Source organism: Lampetra planeri, chromosome 48 (assembly GCF_965212315.1).
Source record: "Lampetra planeri chromosome 48, kcLamPlan1.2.h2, whole genome shotgun sequence".
In the NCBI taxonomy this organism is placed as follows: domain Eukaryota; kingdom Metazoa; phylum Chordata; class Hyperoartia; order Petromyzontiformes; family Petromyzontidae; genus Lampetra; species Lampetra planeri.
Genome location: NC_136154.1, coordinates 2,260,479 through 2,281,226, shown reverse-complemented (window position 1 = coordinate 2,281,226; position 20,748 = coordinate 2,260,479). Strand labels below are relative to the sequence as shown.

Below are 20,748 nucleotides of genomic sequence, written 5' to 3'. Positions count from 1 at the left end.
CTGGCAAAATAACATAAAACATAGTTTCAATGTGGGCGTGTGTGTTTGTGTTGTCTCAGAGGGGACTGCAGCTCTTCCCACAGCAACCTCAAGCAATACTACATTGTCCAGCTGGACAGAAGCACCACCAACCTCGGTCAAAAACATACTCGTGATCGTCCCTGCGTCAGTGATCCTGGTCGTTGTGGTCATTGTGGTCGCTTTGGTTACCATGCGCCTCAGGTAATCATCGTTTTCCATTTACAATTGCACAACACGGCTGCCTGCCAGACACACGTAGTTATCAATGCATGTACGTGTTGAGTGCTTGCAGGGGAACAATATCGTGAACTACTGTAAAATTACTGAGGATGTTCACTGTAAACACGAAGAGAAAAAAATCTCAGGATTTTCTTTTTTACAGATGTAATATTACAGTTTAAGTCAGTCAGATTACCCTTTCCTTATTAAGGAATTATTTCGGCGTTCAATCTTGATTTGAAGCTTTCGTGACTGCAGGAATTCATACTCTTGGGTTCTTTCGGTAAAGTAACTTAGATAGAAAAATAAGTAATAAATCATAATAGATCACGACGTTTCAATCGTAACAACAAGCAATCGTCTTCAGGTGAGAAAGAGAAACAAGCCGCTGCATTATATAGATCCGAGGGGGGAACTATATAATGCCCCGTCACAGCGGCTTGTTTCTCTTTCTCACCTGAAGACGATTGCTTGTTGTTGCGATCAAAACGTCGTGATCTATTATTGATTTTCTAAGTGACTTTACCGAAAGAACCAAAGATATAGGGGTTGTTGCGTGGATTTTTATCCTGGTCCTCTGGTTTTTACCTCCACATTTAGAATCAACATCACGCATTTAGAGTATTTGACTGTTGCTATCCCACACGATAAGCCGCTTCTTTGAGCTATCATTTGTGATAGCCAGGTAACTTCTGAAAAAAAAGCTAAAAAGCTCAGTGGGTCTTACCTGGTAAAATTATTTAACAAAAATAGTTTATCCCAGCAGTCGGTTGCGCTGCTTTGATGATGTCGACGATGATACCATTTGGTCGAGGAGCTTCCTTCTGTTCACACTGTGAAGGGAGAGATCCAACTTCTTCAGGTGTGCCATCTGGAACTTGCTCCTCTTCATCTGAGAGATGGTCACATTCCTGGGCTCTACAGACAGTCCCCGATATACGAATGTCGGACTTAAACGAACCTCCATAATCATCCTCACTTGCAAACGTTCGGTCTTACTTACGAATCGAACCGCGGAACTATTTTGTTCGGCGGAGCGATTCTCCGTGTGATGCACATCGCCCCTTCTGGCAAGTGAGCCAGGACTCGAGGTAAGTGAAAATAAAACTGATTTTTTTTCCTTTCCACGTGACTTTATTTACGATAGTGTTTATTACATTTTTACATACAAATCCACACTATTTCTTCGGATTTATGAGTTTATCAATGCTTCCTATTTTTGTTGAACCATAACACGTTATGACACTGACCACATGTACCGTACTTAGCTCGAAGACTCTGCATGGGGTGATGTATATACGTGCAGTATTTTCATTATTTAAGTTGTTTGTAGTGTATAATGTACTGTATATAATATTTTACACGGAAATCAAGCGTAGCTACTTTGTCAGCACACGGTACCGAACATCGGACTGGTTACAGCCTTTAGAGCGGCTTTGTCGGTTTCGCCGGATTGGCCCAGGAACGTGGGATAATGTTACAAGCCGGATAATCACGCACTGATTATTATTAACAATGCTCTGTCACGCGATGCGAGGTCTACGCGAGCAGGGTGGGGGGACTGGGGGGGCGGCGCCACCAGAGGCTTTGCCGGTGCAGCGAGGGCTGGCCGGGGGTGGCCCCACCACAGGCAGTCCCTCGTGCGCGATCTTCGTGAGACTCACTGCCCGATCACTCGACTCTGCCATGGCGCCTGGCCGGGCCACGGGCCCGACGGCCAGTCTCGCTCTCTCCCTCGGTGTCCTCTTCTTCCTGGGAGGACAGCCATTCTCCTGATTGGGCAGGGGCGGCTACCTTGGTGGCTGGAGGCCGACTGGCAGTGACTCGCTCTCTCGCCCAAGGGGTACGCCAACCCCTCAGACTTTCGTCCACCTGCTTATAAGCCCCAGATGGCTCGGCTAACTCCACATCCGAGTCCGGAATTAAGCGTGGGGGGCAGGGGCAGGAGGAGTAGCCTCGAGCCGCACTCGCCCCGAGTGCAGTCCCCCTGATGGGTACTACTCCTCACTCTCCGAGTGCACTGGCATGCGCCACACACTCGTGATCCCACACCTCGGCTGGGCAACCAGTCTGAACCCCCCGACCTCACCCCGGGGTAAATTCCCCACACACTGCTTTGTTGAGTCGGAGGTGCCAGTGCAACGGTCGCTATAGGTGTGTTCCTCTATGCCTGTATGTATCTATAGGTGGCCTAACCCGCAGGGGGTATGTATATTTACGTATCTCTCCACATGGGCGGTGTGAAGCTCCTTGTGCTCACGGCTAATATACACTTTTTCTGCCTTTTCGCGTGCTCTGGCGGTGCAGGGCGTAGGTATATCGGATCGGACCTGGTACGGTCCACTAGAGGAGAAACTGCTTTATGCATGATATAAATTACTCGGCGTTGGCCCCTCTGTGCGTGCAGTGCACAACGCCTAAACTTGGCTCCTCGCCCCACATACACACCATCCAATATCCCTCCACCCGAGGTAATATGGCTTTCCCACGGCTCAGGGATACGGCTCCTCAGAGTAGGGATCCTGTACATGCCTTGCTGGCGGCAGGGAGGTTCTTCCAAACTGAGGGCCTCCCAGTCGGGCCGAGTCCTCTCATAGATTTACAGTGAGGGAAAAAAAGTATTTGATCTCCTGCTGATTTTGTGCGTTTGCCCACTGACAAAGAAATTATCAGTCTATAATTTTAATGGTAGGTTTATTTGAACAGTGAGAGACAGAATAACAACAAAAATCCAGAAAAACGCATGTCAAAAATGTTATAAATTGATTTGCATTTTAATGAGGGAAATAAGTATTTGACCCCCTCTCAATCAGAAAGATTTCTGGCTCCCAGGTGAGAGTTCCCGTGGAACTCTACACCTTCATGTTCATCCACACACAACCACTCTCCAGCTCACTTACCGCCAGACTGCCCACCCCTGCCCCTGGTTTATGTCCACTCTGGGCCCTAGCTCCCTAATTTGCTACCGATAAGGGGAGCGGTTAGACGGGATTCGGGATTCGCCAGCGCCAATCACGTGACCCCGACTTTCCCGTTTCACCCCTTTCCACCTCCCTCACACGCCTGCTGTCAATCAACATTGTAATTACTCCCAGCGAGAAGCGGAAGTTCCCACGGGCTTTGGCGCGGCCATTTCCGTACTTCTCCTGGGGACCGCCACGTATTCGATCACATTGAACCTTGTACAGTGTGATCGATAGCAACTGAGAGTGTTGCGCTTATGTGCCTATGTTAATAAGTGATTATGTTAATATTCTATAGCTGCACCCCACTGGGGTGTCTGCCCTGCCGACATCGGCAAGTAATGTGCTGGGTTCAGTGTCTGCCTCCACAGAGCACCCGTAGGTGCAATTCCTCAGCCCCTGCAGACTCTCGCGCCTCCAAGACACTGGAGCCATACTCCTGTAGTAGTCGTATTGAAGGGGTGCCCGGGGCACCCGCCTGCTTCGCGTCAGCGCCCTTGGCCCTGCCAGTGCCTGTCTCTGTGGAACAAACTCAGGCACGTGGGTTAAGGGTCACCGGCCCCATGAGGGCTCGAAAGGCAAATGGTTGCTAGGGCTGGGCCATATCTTCCTCTGCCCTGGCTTCGACGCGGAGTTGCCACCGCCACAGCTGACGCACGTTCGCTACATTTCCCTCGGGGGGGGGGCGTCCACTCCCTTGACCTCTAATGTCCAGCGCGAGACCTTACGCTGCACCTGCAGTGGCCCGGTCCAAGCGCGGATGAACTTGGCACACTGGCCCAGCTTGGAGCCAGTTGCTGTGGTCCTGCCGCTGGTGTGCCATCTCGCCCTCCTGCCAAGCACGCGCGAACCTCTCTAATGGAGTCAATGTGCCGGTGTAAGGGGTGCTCCACCCTGGGTGACTGCAGCGCCTCGTAGACACCATGGTACTGTATGTCTGGAACCACATCTTTTACAGACGGGACCAGATCACGGATTTTATGTACTGTGTTGAATCGGACCTGGATCTTGTGTTTATTCAGGATTTTGGAGATCTTTTTTGTGACCCCCCGCAATGTAGGGTAAGGTGATGGTTTTGAATGGCTCCTCAACAGGATCCTTCTTGATGGTTGGAGTGATGGCTTTGCGGATTGTGTAGTTGGAGTAACCATTAGCCTTAAGAGCTTGGCGTACATGTTTGAGTTCACTGGCAATGTGTTCCTGGTTGGAGATGCATTGGGCTCTATGGTGTAGAGTCTTGATGAGGGAATTCTTCTGGGATGGATGGTGGAGCTTTAAATCGAAAAGTGGCTTATGTATAAATGTATAGCAATAATCAAATAATTTACACGCATGTTTCTAAATACGGGAGGAAAAAAAACGGAGGACACGGATAAAGTCCACGTGACCACAAGGAAAACACACAAATGACAAACATACAGCAGGCATCGTCAGAGTGGGGGTCAAACCCAGCACCTCCTACACACCAGACGTCGGAGATAACGTCTCGCCGTCTAGCCACCGATGGTCTTTAAATCAGTGAAGGATGGGGCACAGTAAGCAGGCGGGGACTAAAGAATAAGTCACGGGGCCTGAACAACGTCCCTGTATATTGCAGGTAATATAAAGCATAGAATCAAATACGTGCAAGCAGGCTGCTAACCATGAGCACCGCGGATGTGGCAACAGACCGATTACTCGATTACCCATGCAATTTATAACGCGCACAAAGTCAATGCGTGATGGCACGAGTACGGCATACTTGTGTAGAGGAGGAGTGGGAGGAAGTGAGGTCATCGGCAGGAAAGAGTGGGATGACGTCATAGGGGGACGTCATGTTATCCAGAGGGGGAGGGTACTTAAGGGGGATCCCGGGCAGAGGGGCGGGGTCGTTGTGGGGAGCCGAGAGGAGCGGAGGACGCGCCGCTCGGCACTGGGACCCCCGTCTGGGCTCGACCAGTCGGGGGCTTAGGGGAGAATATGCCGAGGAGTGAAGTGGGTACCGGGACGGTCCACGGGAAGTACCAAGTGTAGAAGCACCTTCCTCTGGTGTGATCTGGTGGTCCTGTACGTGAGTTGTAGTAGTTAATAAACCGGCAGTAGCCCTCGTCTCCGTGTGAGTTTACAACGCAACACTTGTTAATGACCCGGCTGGCGATGATAGGAAGCCAGTCGAGGGAGGTGAGGAATGTAGACGAGGCTTACAGTGGCCGCGGATGATGTGGGCGAGGTTGCCTTGCGACCTTTGGAGTTTGAGTATATTTGATGTTGAGCAAATCAAGGACGGAGTTGCAACAGTTGGATGGAGACCCAACTGTACGCGCAGCCAAGGGTATTGTTGGTGGTGATTGGATTTGAGTGACAGAATGGCCCTGTGGTGGTAACAATGGCAAAGGTGTAGCCCTAAAATTACCTGCCCATGCCACTGCCTTCACTATAGGGTACTTGCTCTGCTCTTCCGTAATATCAATTTCGTCATCGTCAACAGTCTATAAAAGAGCATAATAGCTCAGCAGATTTTTACAGGATAAATATTCTGAGTGACAGCAGCAAAATAATCAGTAACAAAAACATAAGCAACAGGGCATAATAAGTTCACGCTTGTGATCGAGTGCTGTAGAGGAAAGTGTTGGTGGAGACACGTATTTTGTGAAAATCCCAAAAACGTTGGGCTGCAAGTGTGATGCCGCCGCCACGAAGCCGTTCGGCAGGCGCCCCATCCCCGACCTCGCCACCACCAAGCAACAGAGCCAACCCCTTGTCCCCCTCACCTCACCTCACATGAACCTACCCGCACGCATTCCCCCCCATAGAGCTGGAAGGGGAGGACACCTGATCGACCGGTTTTTATCCGAGAAACCCTTATCGGGATTAACTCTCACGGTTTCCGGCGATCAGGGAATTGGATGACCTCCCCCGACGCTACGTTGCACCGCGGCGCTGCAACCGGCCTTAATATGGTGTGGCCGCGGCGAAGGGCATTCGGCCACCACGGTTGAAACGCATCCCCCACACACACCCCCCCCCCCCTACGCGTCGACGAGGCCAGCAGGGGAAGGACGGGACAGCATGAGTAGCAGGACCGCAGGGGCTCTTGCGCATAGTCACGGAAGGTTGGGATAGTTGCGCTTGAGCGCGCAGGCACAATTGTTGGGGAGGGTAAATGATTGAGCTGAAGGTATGAATAGATCGGGAGAGGGGAGGCGCGCGGGGAGCCCGGGCACAGATTCCCACGGCGAGCCTTTGTGACGGACGCCGCCGCATGAACTGCAATAATGGGGGGGCCTGCGTGAGAAAGGGATTGATTGGAATTTGTGCCGCGCAGGTCGCTCATTGATTAGCATCACAAAAGCGCCGTGGAGGTGCCGCGGAGCCGCCGTGCTCGTGCAAGGGGGGCGCGAGCCATTGTTTAGAGTTTACGCCGCGCGGACAGAGGATTAATTAGCACATGCGCCGCTCATGAGCGGAGAGCCTTCGGGAGTACGGGACAGAGGATAAAAGGGATCGCAGCAAGGTAGAGAGACTGACTTCTCTTCAAGAGGCACGCGTGCAAGTCGGCTCCCAGCTCTGCCCTCCGGACGTCCGCGCGACGTGCCCCGACGGCATAGAGGAAAAGCCACAGGACGCCGAATACTTCGACCCGTGAGTAGCAAGGTGACAGGGTATCGTAAGCCGATAAATAGGGAATAGGTCCAGGGGAAGTAGGATAGGCCAGCCTCGTCGACTCATACTGACATAACATTAATTACCAGGTAGCAGATAATAAATCATTAATACGAAGCGTGGTCTCGCGTGATCTCGTTGAGAGGTGTGAACGTGTGTGGTACTGTGTACACAGTGGTTCGCCACGTGAGTGAGCGCTGCGCGGAGCTGCGTGCGTGAGTGCGCGTACGTTCGCTACGTGTCGGATACGGGTGCGCATTGGTCACGCGGTTATTCGACGTGGAGGCGAGTGCCGCACAGGGCTATAGACGGGCACACGCTCGCAGTGTGCGAGAGCTGTACGTAGCGGTGTAAAGAGGGGGAGTGTGCCGTCTGATTGATGATGCTGTGCGCACGTATGCTCGCAGCGTGGGAGCGTGGCGCGAGGCTGTAACAGTAGGGGCGTCGTGTTCGAATGCCGGCGAAACCGTAGCGGGTAAATAGGGAGGTGGGGTAACGTAAACGGAATAGGGGATGCAGGCGGGAGGGACGCCGAGGGCCAACGGCCCCCACACAAGCTTACCAGGTGATTGCAATAGAGCAAGTTGATTTATGAATCGGTATGTGAGACCCAAATGTGAGATTTTCTCCAACTTCTCTTTTTTCCTCCTACATAAAGACTCATAAATGGGCTTGGCCAAACATGCCAATTGAGCAGGACTGACTACACAGCGGTTAGTGCACTGCACTGTGTACCCAGCCGTTAACATGAGTTCGATTCTGGACCACGGGTTGCACCAATGGGGAGTGACATATTAATCTGTCCTGTGCGCCTCCAGTCCCTCTCTCGTTAAACCTGGCCATCAGATGAACCTTTTGTCAGAATGTAAATACATTTCTCCTTTTTTATTCTCTCGCCGGCCCCTCAATGTCCTTACAAAGTTCAATGTGTGTGTGCGTTACAAATTGTATTCATGAACAAATGAACAGCGTGGTGATGGAGTACGGTCAAAGAACGAACATGACCGATATGGCACGGGAACGCCTTGATATCACAGTAGATTGACAAAGGGCTGATTGGCAATGAGAATGATGAGATGCATCTCGATGCTTCATGAAGACACTTTGTGTTGTATTGGCTATAGCTACCCAAAGTCTAGAGGCAAACTGAAGTCGATCTTCAAACAAATAATAGCAGTCGTTTGCCTCTTTTGGTGGCCATGGAATATGTTAATTCCACATTCCAACGTCTCAAGGTGATGACAACTCATGGAAAAGTTATTCTTGTATCAAGCCAGCTGCATGAGAGGTGGACATGGTGACAACACTGTGTGTCTAACTCTAGCATACAGAAACTCATAGACTCACAGAGAGACTCGTTAACTCATATAACCTCATAGTTACCTCGAGATCCAGGAACTCAAATAGATACGAATAGACTTGCAATTCTCAAGCGTGGTCAAGGCAGAAAAACAACAGAAAAACAGCCCAAGACCAAATCAAGACAACACAGTACCTAAATATAATTGCACATTGCAATTTAAAGTTACCAGAACATCTGTGGTTATGTCCAGCACTAATCTTCTGCTTGAGAATGTTTTGAAGAAAGCTTTACGATGCTAATGGAGGTAAACAACGTTGTTCCAAAACGTTGGTGCTGCAATGGAATAGGCTTAATTTATAGGGCATCCATGTTGGTTCGGTTATTTACGGATGTCCATGTTGATAATGTTTTTTAGCCAATGAGGCGGTGGCGTCCTCATCCTACCAGGTCCCCTTCCCACCTGCTCGGCTATTTTGTTCCTTGTCTAGTGCAATAGCGCTGGCTGCTGTCTACAAAGTGCAACTACAAGGTATGGCAGTACACACGTCGAGAGACGACGGTACGGTATATACGAGGGATAAAATATCTTGGCAAAACTCATGCAGGGGGCTATCTGGAAGCCCCGGGGACCTGTTAGTAGGTTCCAGTTGGGGGGGTATGGTGAGGGCGGATCAAGGCCACGCTGGGAGCATAAGAGCGAGAGTGGATCCCCTCGCCGTGCTGCTGTTCGTCACCACCATCGCCGCCGTCTTCACCATCACTGGGGCATCGCTAGCTAGACCGCCTGCCAACTGTTTCGCTAGATAGTGCCGCCGACAATAGACGGTTGTGTGTGCACCCACGTAGGGTGCCTCCAAGTATTAGTCTCCGATATGCGTCACTACACATGTAATGTAGTTGTGCATTTGTCCACAAGACTGCATCACGTGAATTGTGCACATATATCCTTGAGCCCTGACCCTAATATGTAATTAACAATTAGCCACCTCAACCATATAGCCCTAATCCCTAACTCTAAACCCTAACTCCCTAAAAGTAATCTTAACTAATAAACCCTAACCCTATTCCTAACCACTAAACCTTACCCAAAACAAAACCCTAACCCCAATCCTTTCAACCAATCGGAGGCGGTAGCGGATTTGGTGTGGATTGCAGTGACACCACCAGAATGTGCATGGATGGAAAATTAATGTCTTATGGCTTGGACTTGAACACACGTATTAAAGCCAATGGGTAAATCAATAACGTCAAAGGGTAATGATAATTCATATGTAAAAATCAAATTATAATTTGATGTTTACATATTAATTCAGTAGATTTAACTGTTGGATTCCTGGAAGTGACCAAGTGAAATAATACAGGTTTTGATGATACTAGTGAAAAAGTTTATATTCTTGCAGTTTCATAAAACGTAATTTACCCTCTTCAAAATCTTCTGCAGATATTTTGCAGTGATACCTAGGGTCATTTTGTGAATGTAAGACTGTTGAGTTTAAAGTCTTCCTTGTGAGTTCTGCTTGGATGGTGTTTAGAAGAATCTAAGAGTCAGTGGATGGTATTGAGATTTCTTCCAATATTCTTCTCCAGGCACTTGACTCGTGTTCCAGAAAGTTCACTTGAGGATGACATCTATTTTTTCGATTTATCCACTTGTTGGTATGGCAGTTTGTTTATTGGGGCTCTGTTTTGTTTAAGGTGCTAAGTGTTACCATATTCTCAAGGTTCTAACAGGATTGTGCTGTCTTGTTCTAGGGATTGTCTATTGTGGTGTTTTTGTCGGATTGTCACTTTAGTAATTTAAGACAGACTGTTTCAAAATGTTGATCTCCTGCTAATTTTGTACGTTTGCCCACTGACAAAGAAATGATCAGTCTATAATTTTAATGGTAGGTTCATTTGAACAGTGAGAGAAAGAATAACAACAACAAAATCCAGAAAAACGCATGTCAAAAATGTTATAAATTGATTTGCATTTTAATGAGGGAAATAAGTATTTGACCCCTCTGCAAAACATGACTTAGTACTTGGTGGCAAAACGCTTGTTGGCAATCACAGAGGTCAGACGTTTCTTGTAGTTGGCCACCAGGTTTGCACAAATCTCAGGAGGGATTTTGTCCCACTCCTCTTTGCAGATCCTCTCCAAGTCATTAAGGTTTCGAGGCTGACGTTTGGCAACTCGAACCTTCAGCTTCCTCCACAGATTTTCTATGGGAATAAGGTCTGGAGACTGGCTAGGCCACTCCAGGACCTTAATGTGCTTCTTCTTGAGCCACTCCTTTGTTGCCTTGGCCGTGTGTTTTTTGGTCATTGACATGCTGGAATACCCATCCACGACCCATTTTCAATGCCCTGGCTGGGGGAAGGAGGTTCTCACCCAAGATTTGACGGTACACGGCCCCGTCCATCGTCCCTTTGATGCGGTTAAGTTGTCCTGTCCTCTTAGCAGATAAACACCCCCAAAGCATAATGTTTCCGCCTCCATGTTTGATGGTGGGGATGGTGTTCTTGGGGTCATAGGCAGCATTCCTCCTCCAAACACGGCGAGTTGAGTTGATGCCAAAGAGCTCCAATTTGGTCTCATCTGACCACAACACTTTCACCCAGTTGTCCTCTGAATCATTCAGATGTTCATTGGCAAACTTCAGACGGGCATGTATATGTGCTTTTTTGAGCAGGGGGACCTTGCGGGCGCTGCAGGATTGCAGTTTTTCACGGCGTAGTGTGTTACCAACTGTTTTCTTGGTGACTATGGTCCCAGCTGCCTTGAGATCATTGGCAAGATCCTCCTGTGTAGTTCTGGGCTGATTCCTCACCGTTCCCATGATCATTGCAACTCCACGAGGTGAGATCTTGCATGGAGTCCCAGGCCGAGGGAGATTGACAGTTATTTTGTGTTTCTTCCATTTGCGAATAATCGCACCAACTGTTGTCACCTTCTCACCAAGCTGCTTGGCGATGGTCTTGTAGCCCATTCCAGCCTTGTGTAGGTCTACAATCTTGTCCCTGACATCCTTGGAGAGCTCTTTGGTCTTGGCCATGGTGAAGAGTTTGGAATCTGATTGATTGATTGCTTCTGTGAACAGGTGTCTTTTATACAGGTGTAGGGGTTATTACGGGGAGAAGGGCGGACAGAAAACACAAGGGTGTCTGCATCCACACACGGGTGTCTACATCCACGTCCGCATCCGTTAACCACTGGGGGGCCATGGGGGCTCTGTGATCCCCCATAACCCCGCCCCTCGGAGGGAATCCCTATAAAAGGTGGTGAGCCAGAGAGCTCGGGGCCAGTGTGGAAGAAGCTTACCAGTGAAGTCTGAAGACCGGCAGAATAGGCCCTGGGACTCCCCTGTCTCGCTGCCCTTGTCAGGGCCGAGCTGGGCAAGCCAGCGGCGCGGGCCCAAGAGCTTCCGGACCTCTGCTCTTGTAAGAGCAAGGCCAGCTTAGCTGGGTGCTGGGATCCGTGCTTACCAGGGCTGGATCAGACAGCCTCCTGTAGCACTATTAGAGGAGGACTGGGAACAGGACAGGGGAATTAGTGCTAGGGGTGGTTTCCCATCTAGTACGTGTAAAGGGGCCGTTACCCCTTCAAGTATTGTACTGTCCTTGAGTTTAATAAAAGAGTGTGCCTCGACTCCGTCGTCAGTCTCTCTGGAACTCACTACACAGGTAACGAGCTGAGATTAGGAGCACTCCCTTTAAGAGTGTGCTCCTAATCTCAGCTCGTTACCTGTATAAAAGACACCTGGGAGCCAGACATCTTTCTGATTGAGAGGGGGTCAAATACTTATTTCCCTCATTAAAATGCAAATCAATTTATACCATTTTTGACATGCGTTTTTTTGGATTTTGTTGTTGTTATTCTGTCTCTCACTGTTCAAATAAACCTACCATTAAGATTATAGACTGATCATTTCTTTGTCAGTGGGCAAACGTACAAAATCAGCAGGGGATCAAATACTTTTTTCCCTCACTGTATCTGGATTGCTTCATGAACGAATCTTTGCTGATAGCCAGTGAGTTTGCAGAGTGCCTTCGTCTTGGAAAAATCAATTTCGCGTGTGCCCATAGCATTAACACAATGATCAGCCACGGCCAAGGTATTGGTCCTACCGTGTTTCAGATCTGCCTTATGTTCACGAACACGGTCCAAGACATGTCGCTTAGTTTCCCCAATGTAACTGCAGCCGCCTACACAGCTTAGTTTGTAGGTGCCGGAGTATTGCATGTCAGGGATCACATCCTTCACAGAAGGCATCAGATCACGAATTGTATGTACTGTGTTGAATCGAACCTGGGTCTTGTGTTTGCTTATGATTTTGGAAATCTTTTTGGTGACCCCTGCTATGTATGGTAAGGTGATGGTTTTGATTGGGTGCTCAGATGGTTCTTTCCCAACGGTTGGGGTGATAGCTTTATGGATTGTGTAGTCTGAATATCCATTTATCTTGAGGGCCTGGTGTACGTGTTCCAGTTCACTGGCTAGGTGGTGATGGTTGGAAATACATCGAGCTCTATGGTGTAGAGTTTTGATGAGGGAATTTTTCTGGGATGGATGGTAGTGGGAGTCAGGTTTTAGGTAGACATCCATTTGGGTGGCTTTCCCATTGAGCCATCTGGTCTCTTTTCGATTAAAACATCCAAGAATGGCAACTTGCCATCCTTTTCCACCTCCATGGTGAATTTGATGGCTGGGTGTATGGAATTGATGTGGTTGAGAAATTGGTTCAGAGCTGGTAGGCCATGTGGCCAGATGACGAACGTGTCATCTACGTACCTCTTCCACAAGGACGGACGTAAAGTGGATGCCTGGATGGCATCTGTCTCAACATTTTCCATGAAAACATTGGCTACAACTGGAAATAAGGCAGAACCCATTGGGGTACCTTCAACTTGTTTGTAGACTGTTTCATTCCAGGTGAAGTAAGTGTTGGTGTGGCAGTGTCTAACCAGGGCCGGTACATCAGCATTCATTCCTTGTTGGACCAAATTTTCAATGAATAACAGGTTAAATGTCTCACACTAACACAGCCGCCATTGCTCGTGTCCTCGTCGTGGAGGTAGCTCTCCGATCTTACATTTACATGCACATTTCTCAATTTCACATGACTAGCCCCGCCCACTTCGTTTATGACCCTTGGGCTATACCCATTTCAAACCTTTAAAACAGCCTGCCTCAGCAGCTTTCCCCCTCTTTTTTCTCCTGATGGCGATTGCTTGTGTTGCGATCGAAACGTCATGATATTTTCATAGTTTTTATTATTTTGTATTCACTTTACTTTCATTTTTATTATTTTATTGTTATATTTTTATTATCTACGTGACTTTACCGAAAGACCCAAATAACATAAACATTAAAACGATTGAATAATAATACATTTGAATCATGATTTGAAGCTTTCGTGACTGCAGGAATCCATACTCTTTGGTTCTTTCGGTAAAGTCACGTAGGTATAAAATAAAATAAATCTCGACGTCATCACAAGCAAGCTTGTGTTACGCCCGAAACGTCGTGATTTATTTTATTTTATGCCTACGTGACTTTACCGAAAGAACCAAAAAGTAATGAATTTGAAATTAACCTAGCCTCATTTTCACCACCTACAACCATGCTAATTAGTTATATCAATAAATGACGAGGTTTATCTTAATTAGAACACAATATTTTCAGAGGTCACTGACAACAGCCTCACCTAGTGGCAATGTCACGAGCCGCCACAAGTAAAATAAAATCTGCTTCTCTCATAGCCACCGTACCACGCTCGTGCCGGTAATGCGCGTGAGCGGTTTGCGCGTAGCGCTACGAACCCGGCGACCCGACACCAGTGACAATTAACTGAACCGGTCCTGGACCTCCCCTCGGTCGACTCATCCTCATATGAGTAGCTAGTGCGGTGTGAAGTAAACATTGCCACTAGGAGAGACAACGGCGGTAGGGCGTGGTGTTGGCCACCCACCCCTCTTCCTTTTTCCACAGTGCCAGCTTTCATAGGTGCTGCTCGCAAACAGCACTTGTCACAACAGTCTGTTGAATACTCTTTGGTTCTTTCGGTAAAGTCACGTAGGTGAAAAAATCAAAAATAAGAATAAAAATCAAAAATAGAAATAACAAAATTAAATCACGACGTTTTGGAAGCAACACAAGCTTCTGTCATCAGATGGGACAACCACAGTAAAGAGAGCTGTTTGTGATAAGCGATTATATAAGGTAAGAGGGGAGGAGAAGCCAGGGAGGAGAGATGCAGGGGGCGGGGGGTGTGGAGTAGGGGGGGTAAGAAAACTGTCGTGGTGCTGCAGCGCCGAAGCAATTAGGATATTACCATGTTAATAACATCCTTCTAGTGGAATGTGGGGTAGACACGGCTGGTGAGACAACCTGCCGGAGCTGGGCAATGAGCGGGCCTGGGGGGGGGAGCGTGCTGCAGAAACTGAGAATGCGGGTATGGAAGCAAGCTATAAAAAGCAATTAAGATTTCACCTGCTTTATAACATCCTTCCAATGATTGCTCAATTTGAATCCATCCTCTCAGTTGAAGTTATGTCTGTGTTTGTATATCTGGATGGCTTCATGAACAAACATTTGATAGTAGCCTGACGGTTTGCAGAGTACCTTGGTCTCGGGAAAAAGCAATATCATGAGAGCCCACAGCGTTGTAGCAGTGATCAGCAACTGCGGAAGAGCCAGTTCTACCATGTTTCAAATCCGCCTTTTGATCGCGACTGCGGTCCGATACATGTCGTTTCGTTTCCCCAATGTAACAATCACCACAAATGCAACTGAGTTTGTAGACTCCAGGGTATTGCATGTCAGGAACGGCATCTTTACGGATGGGATTAGATCACGGATCTTGTGTACTGTACTGAATCGGACCTGGATATTGTGTTTGTTTAAGATTTTGGAAATCTTTTTGTTAATGCCTGCTATGTATGGTAACGTTATGGTTTTGATCGATGTCTCATAGGGTTGTTTCTCTATGGTTGGAGAAACAGCTTTGCGGATAACATCGTCCGAATATCCATTCATCTTTAGGGCCTGGCGTACGTGTTCCAATTCACTGGCTAGGTGGTGTTGGTCAGATATGCAGTGGGCCCTATGGTGTAATGTTTTGATGAGGGAAGTCAGGTTTCAGATAGGAATCTGTGTGGGTGGCTTTCCTGTAGACAGAGTGCCCCAAACAGCCACCCGGTTTCTTCTCAAACAAAACATCCAGGAATGGTAGCTTACCATCCTTCTCCACTTCCATGGTGAATTTGATGGATGGGTGTATGGAGTTAATGTGGTCGAGAAATTGGTTCAAAACTGGCAAGCCATGTGGCCAAATGATGAAAGTGTCATCCACATATCTCTTCCACAGGGAAGGACGTAGGGTGGATGTCTGGATGGCGTTTGTTTCAAATTTCTCCATGAAAACATTGGCTATCACTGGTGACAAGGGGGAACCCATGGGGGTACCCTCATTGTGTTTGTAGAAAGTACCATTCCAGATGAAGTAAGTGTTGGTATGGTAGTGCCTAACCAGCGCAGGGATATCAGGGTTCAGTCCATGTTGGACTAAGTCTTCAATTATTGCTATGGTGTCAGGCACTGGAACCTTGGTGAATAGAGAAACCACATCAAAGCTGACGAGGAAATCATCAGGGGACAGTGAAATGTCCTTGATTAGAGAGACCAAGTGAGCTGAGTTAAGTACTGCTAAAGTAGTCTTGCCAGTGAAAGGAAGCAAGGTATCAGACAGAAAACGGGCTAGTTTGTAGGTAGGTGGACACGATGAGCCGCAGTGGGGTGCCTTCTTTATGGATCTTTGGAAGACCATAGAATCTGGGTGGTCTAGCAGCCGAAGGTTTTAGGGAGAGCCTTTTGACTGGTTCGATTAGATAAGTCGAACTGGTAATGATATTGTTGGTTTTTGTAGTTAGGCTGTTAGTTGGATCTTTATTGATTTTGGAGTAGCTACCATCATTGAGCAGGTCCTGGATTTTCTTGTTGTATGTGGTTTTATCCATGATGACAGTGGCATTGCTCTTGTCGGGCGAGAGGATGACTATTTCATCCCTCTTTTTCAAATTTGCGAGTTCAGAGCGCTCGTCTTTGCTGATGTTGCTAATGGGTTTCTTAGCATTTTTGAGGATAGTGGCAATTTCAGCTCTAACAACGTCTGTTTGGATGTGTTCCAAGCCTTTGAGGGCAACATCGACCTGGGAGATTATATCATCCACTGGGATATGTTTAGGGGTAACTGCGAAATACAGTCCTCTAGCTAGTACCGATTTTAGATTGTCAGAAATTTGGATGCTACACTGATTGATAACAATCTTGTTAACATCTAACTTTTTAATGTGTGGGTCTGGCTTCTTTTTTGACAGGTTGAATTTAGCGATCAAGTTAGCTTTACATTTGGTTGACAATGAATTAGCAGAGGAGACTGTCATGTTGTCAACACGGTCCCAATCCGAAAGGGACATTTTTTCTGTTAATATTAAGTGTGATTATAAGAGAATCTTGTCTAAATTATCGAGTTCAAATCGGAGCAATCTTGTTCTCTCTGAGATTAGTGATAGGCTACCCTTAAACAAAATCCGCTTCGCGTTCGGTGAAGTGACAGCAGCAGATGTGAGTGTGAATGCGATGGGTATTACCGTATTGTCGCGGCATCTCTTGAGGAAGGTTAGCGACTCGATTAGCTGTGATTTCTGTTGTCTACCGCACATTCCACTAGAAGGATGTTATTAACATGGTAATATCCTAATTACTTCCCCCTCTTACCTTATATAATCGCTTATCACAAACAGCTCTCCTTGCCCACTACAGTAATTTAGTTTCTTACTGTGGTTGTCCCACCTGATGACGGAAGCTGCGCATGAGACAAGGGGGAGATTGGCGGCAGGAGGATAAAGGGGGTGGGGCATAGAAAGATCTCACCCTTGTCGCACGCGCCGCCCCTCTCTCACCTGATGAGGGTTGCGTGTGTTGCGATCGCAACGTCGTGATCTATTAATTATTTATCTACCTACGTGGATTCCTGCAGTCACGAAAGCTTCAAATAATCTTTGTCAATGTTGCGCTCCCCTGTCCATGCTCCACTGCTGCTCCATTGTTTGCCGCATCAGAGGGCAGCTCTCAGTTCCATTCTAAAGCGGTGGGGTTCACCGCACAACAGACACTTCAATGGTGTTGGGTTGTGATTCGCACTACTATTGCTCATACCATCATCAATAAGAGGCGCCGCATTTCTATCTCGCTCCGGTTTTTTCCTCCACATTTAGAATCAGCATCAGTGGGCCTTATCTGGTAAAAGAAAATAATTGATATTTTTGTTGAGTTGTACACGCAAAAAAACTTTTCTCGCGTCGTTGTTGTACACAGATTGACCACGAGAGGGCGCCATTACCCCAGGAGCTGATTTGGTGGTGGTGGTTGGAGTGGTGGTGTAGCGGTTAGCGCGTTGTTCTACGAACCCGGCGACCCTACACCAGTGTTGATAATTATCTTAACTGGTCCTGGGCCTCCCCTAGGTCGAACATGGACACCCGGGTTCGATTTTGCTCACGGCCAACACCAGTGACGATTATCTGAACGCTAGGTCTACTCAGCTTCAAATTCAGTACTTGGTGCGGTGTATAGTAAACATCGCCTCGTGTGCTGTTCCGGCCTTCATATGTGCTCGCTAACATCACCTGCTCCTAAAGTGTGCTATATGGGGATTTTTGTGTTTGTTTGGTGGTGGTCTGTGCTGCCACGACTGCGGAGCAACTCCGCAAGTGCCGCGATACCCTCCTGGCCCCTGCACTAAAACACACACCCGCATGCAGCGCACCCACGTAGTGTCCTGGCAGGGGATTGCGAGGCAAATCGGGTTTTAATCCGAAGGGCCTCCAGAGGGAAAGTCCCACGGTTTCCCAGTGCCAGGAGATTGTCCGACCCTCACAGGGCAGGCTACATAGCAATGCCCCTAAAATTGGTTTATAATTGTATGGGTGCACAAAGAAAAAGTTCCCTGGGCTAATTGCAATGCCGCGACTCTAAGGCGCTCCTCCTCGCTACACCTATATAAGCTCCTAGCTTGATAATGTTCTCATTCTTCGCCTGAGGACGGCTGCTTGCGTTGTGGCCGAAACGTCGTGAGAATTGTTTTATTATGTTTTATTTTTATTATTTTATTACTTCCCTTCTACGTGACTTTACCGAAAGAACCAAGAAGATGAATCCCTGCAGTCACGAAAGCTTTAAATCGAAATTTGCAATGATGTACAACTCGGGTCGGGGGGGAGGAGAACGGAGGACGAAACCCTGAGCAAGAAGGGCGCAAGACAAAGGGACAATGGGTGGCTGCCGCCGCCCGCCGGTCACAGGGAGAGGGACGGTCGCGCGGGTAAGCGCATGATTGGCCGCGTGGTACAATGACACCCTGGGCCTTGAAGTGAGGGGATTAGGCCACAGTAGAGATGGTGGAAAGGGACGACGGTGCGGGTAAGCGCATTATTAGCTACGCTGTACAATGGCACCCCGGGCCTTTGAAGTTAAGGATATAAAAAGAGTAGCCCAGGACGATTTTGGTCAATTGTCTTCAACCTCCGGGCCATCAAGACCCACTCCCTGCCGTCCTGCCTCCTCGAGCCGCTCGCAGCATCCATGTGATGCCAGCGAGTGCTGCTACGAGGCAGTGATAGGTGAAGTTTTCGCTCGTCCTTCTCCCTCCGACTCTCACAGCATCTGTGCGACACCATGTACAGCTACGGGGTACATGGTAGGACGTTTAAGTGACTGGGTTCGTAGGCAGAGGTAGGCTAAGCTCTTCCTGCAAAATCTTCCCCCTCCAGGTAGAGTGTATTTTCACCGTTAATAAACTTAATTACAGAGTATCGGTGCAGTGTGATCTCTGTGTGTACGAGTAGAACCTCGGCGTGGTGTCTGCGATTTGTTGTGTGGTGCGACTGCGCGGGGAGACGGTGTGTGCGAGAGAGCGAGCGCAGGGCTGCAGCATCGGTAACCCCAGGCGGTGGTGAGCCAGCTAATTAGTGAGGGCACTGGCGCTGGGGGGCTGATCCCTCGATCGGCGGGGGCCCGGCCAGAGGTGGCCGACGAGGAGAAGGGGGGAGTGGAGGGGGTGGACGTCGCGCCCCGCCAGATCACAGGGATCGGGGAGGCGGGCGTCGGCCCTCACAGAATGGTGTCAGAGGTGGTACGACTCCCCACACCCCCAAGGGAGAGAGGCGCCCCACCCCAAGCGAAGTTAAGATACGTATTCACCGGACAAGGGATTCCGTCATGGAAATCGTTTGCCCGGAACCTCACATATGCTAAAGATATTAACGGCTGGACGGACGCGCAAGCGTTACAACAGCTGAATATGCATTTAGATGGGCAGGCAGCCGACTTTGTAGAAGCATCACCCGCAAGCACACAAGCGCATTGGGGAGAGGTAATGCCCCACCTCGGCCAACGCTTCTGTGTGTATGACCTTGAGGCAAAGGCAGCATTAAATGCGTGCCACTGCCAGCCCGGCGAGAACCTCCACAGCTACGCCGAGGACGTGCGCTCGCCGACGCTCGTGCGTGTTTACGCAGCAACAATAGCATTAACGGCGAGGCGCACGGGCAAATTCGCGCAGCCCTTTAGCACTAGCCTTAGTGTGCAGCAGATTAGGGCGTGTGTGCGAAATAGGCGCCTGTAGCGGCGCGCGTGGTTATGCGCGTGTGTGAAATACGCGCCTGCAGGGGTGCACGTGTGCATGCTACCGCATTCGCTTATGTGGTGGTGTACATGGGCGTGTGCGAGGTAACCCCGGGCGGTGGTGAGCCAGCTGATTAGTTATGTCCCTCAGAGAGGGCGCTGGCGTGGGGGTCCAATCACCCGATCGTCGGGGGCCTGGCGAGAGGCGGCCGACGAGGAGGGGGGAGTGGAGGGGGTGGACGTCGCGCCCCGCCCACTCACAGGGAGCGGGGAGGCAGGCGTCGGCCCCCACAGGTCCAATGATGAAAACTGACTTGCAAAATGTGCCCTCCAAAAACTCACCCACGTTGAGAGGGTTGATCGACGCGATAAAGAGAGGGCACCAGCTACAGAACACGACGTGTGCGTGTGTGTGCGTGCGAAGGGATGTGGATTTGAAGGCCTGGTGGGTCGTTTTAAAACGAATGCACCTGAAACTGGCGAAGGTTTGTGAGATTTTACCGATGATGTTCTATCAACGTGTACTATACATACTAGTGTATGGGGTGAGTACATACTATTGTATGGGGTGAGTACATACTAGTGTATGGGGTGAGTACATCCTAGTGTATGGGATGAGTACATACCAGTATACATACTCGTGTCAAATAATTAGTCGATCCAATTAGTCGAATGCCAATGAATTACGATTAACTCGGTATTTTTCATGTCTGATTTTTATATTCGTATGCCCATTTCTATATAAACGAGGAGCATTGGCTTATGGTGTCCATTTTCATCTTACACTTGATTCACTGAGTGCACACAAATCAGTGCTATTCTTACTTCCGAATGTCTATTAATATTGATTGTGAGTGCATACAAAACAATTTGCTGAGTGGTGGTTGGTTTACTCCCTCGCTCTCCATAACTTACATAGTCTTTATTTATAT

At 48.6% G+C, this 20,748-nt stretch overlaps 1 protein-coding gene across 2 annotated transcripts in view; it reads left to right on the top strand.

The window, feature by feature from the left end:
* Positions 1-20,748, top strand: part of LOC144733839 (uncharacterized) — a 50,136-nt gene that overhangs the window by 8,159 nt on the left and 21,229 nt on the right. The window contains exons 4-5 of one of the 2 annotated variants that reach the window (XR_013588431.1): positions 60-222; positions 17,510-19,003. Coding sequence is in view for 1 of the 2 variants with exons in the window: in XM_078615844.1 (XP_078471970.1) it covers positions 60-222 (163 nt within the window). In the remaining variant the exon portion in view is untranslated. Of the gene's footprint in view, positions 1-59; positions 223-17,509; positions 19,004-20,748 lie in introns of those variants that run through there. The other variant, XM_078615844.1, reaches the window with a different exon arrangement.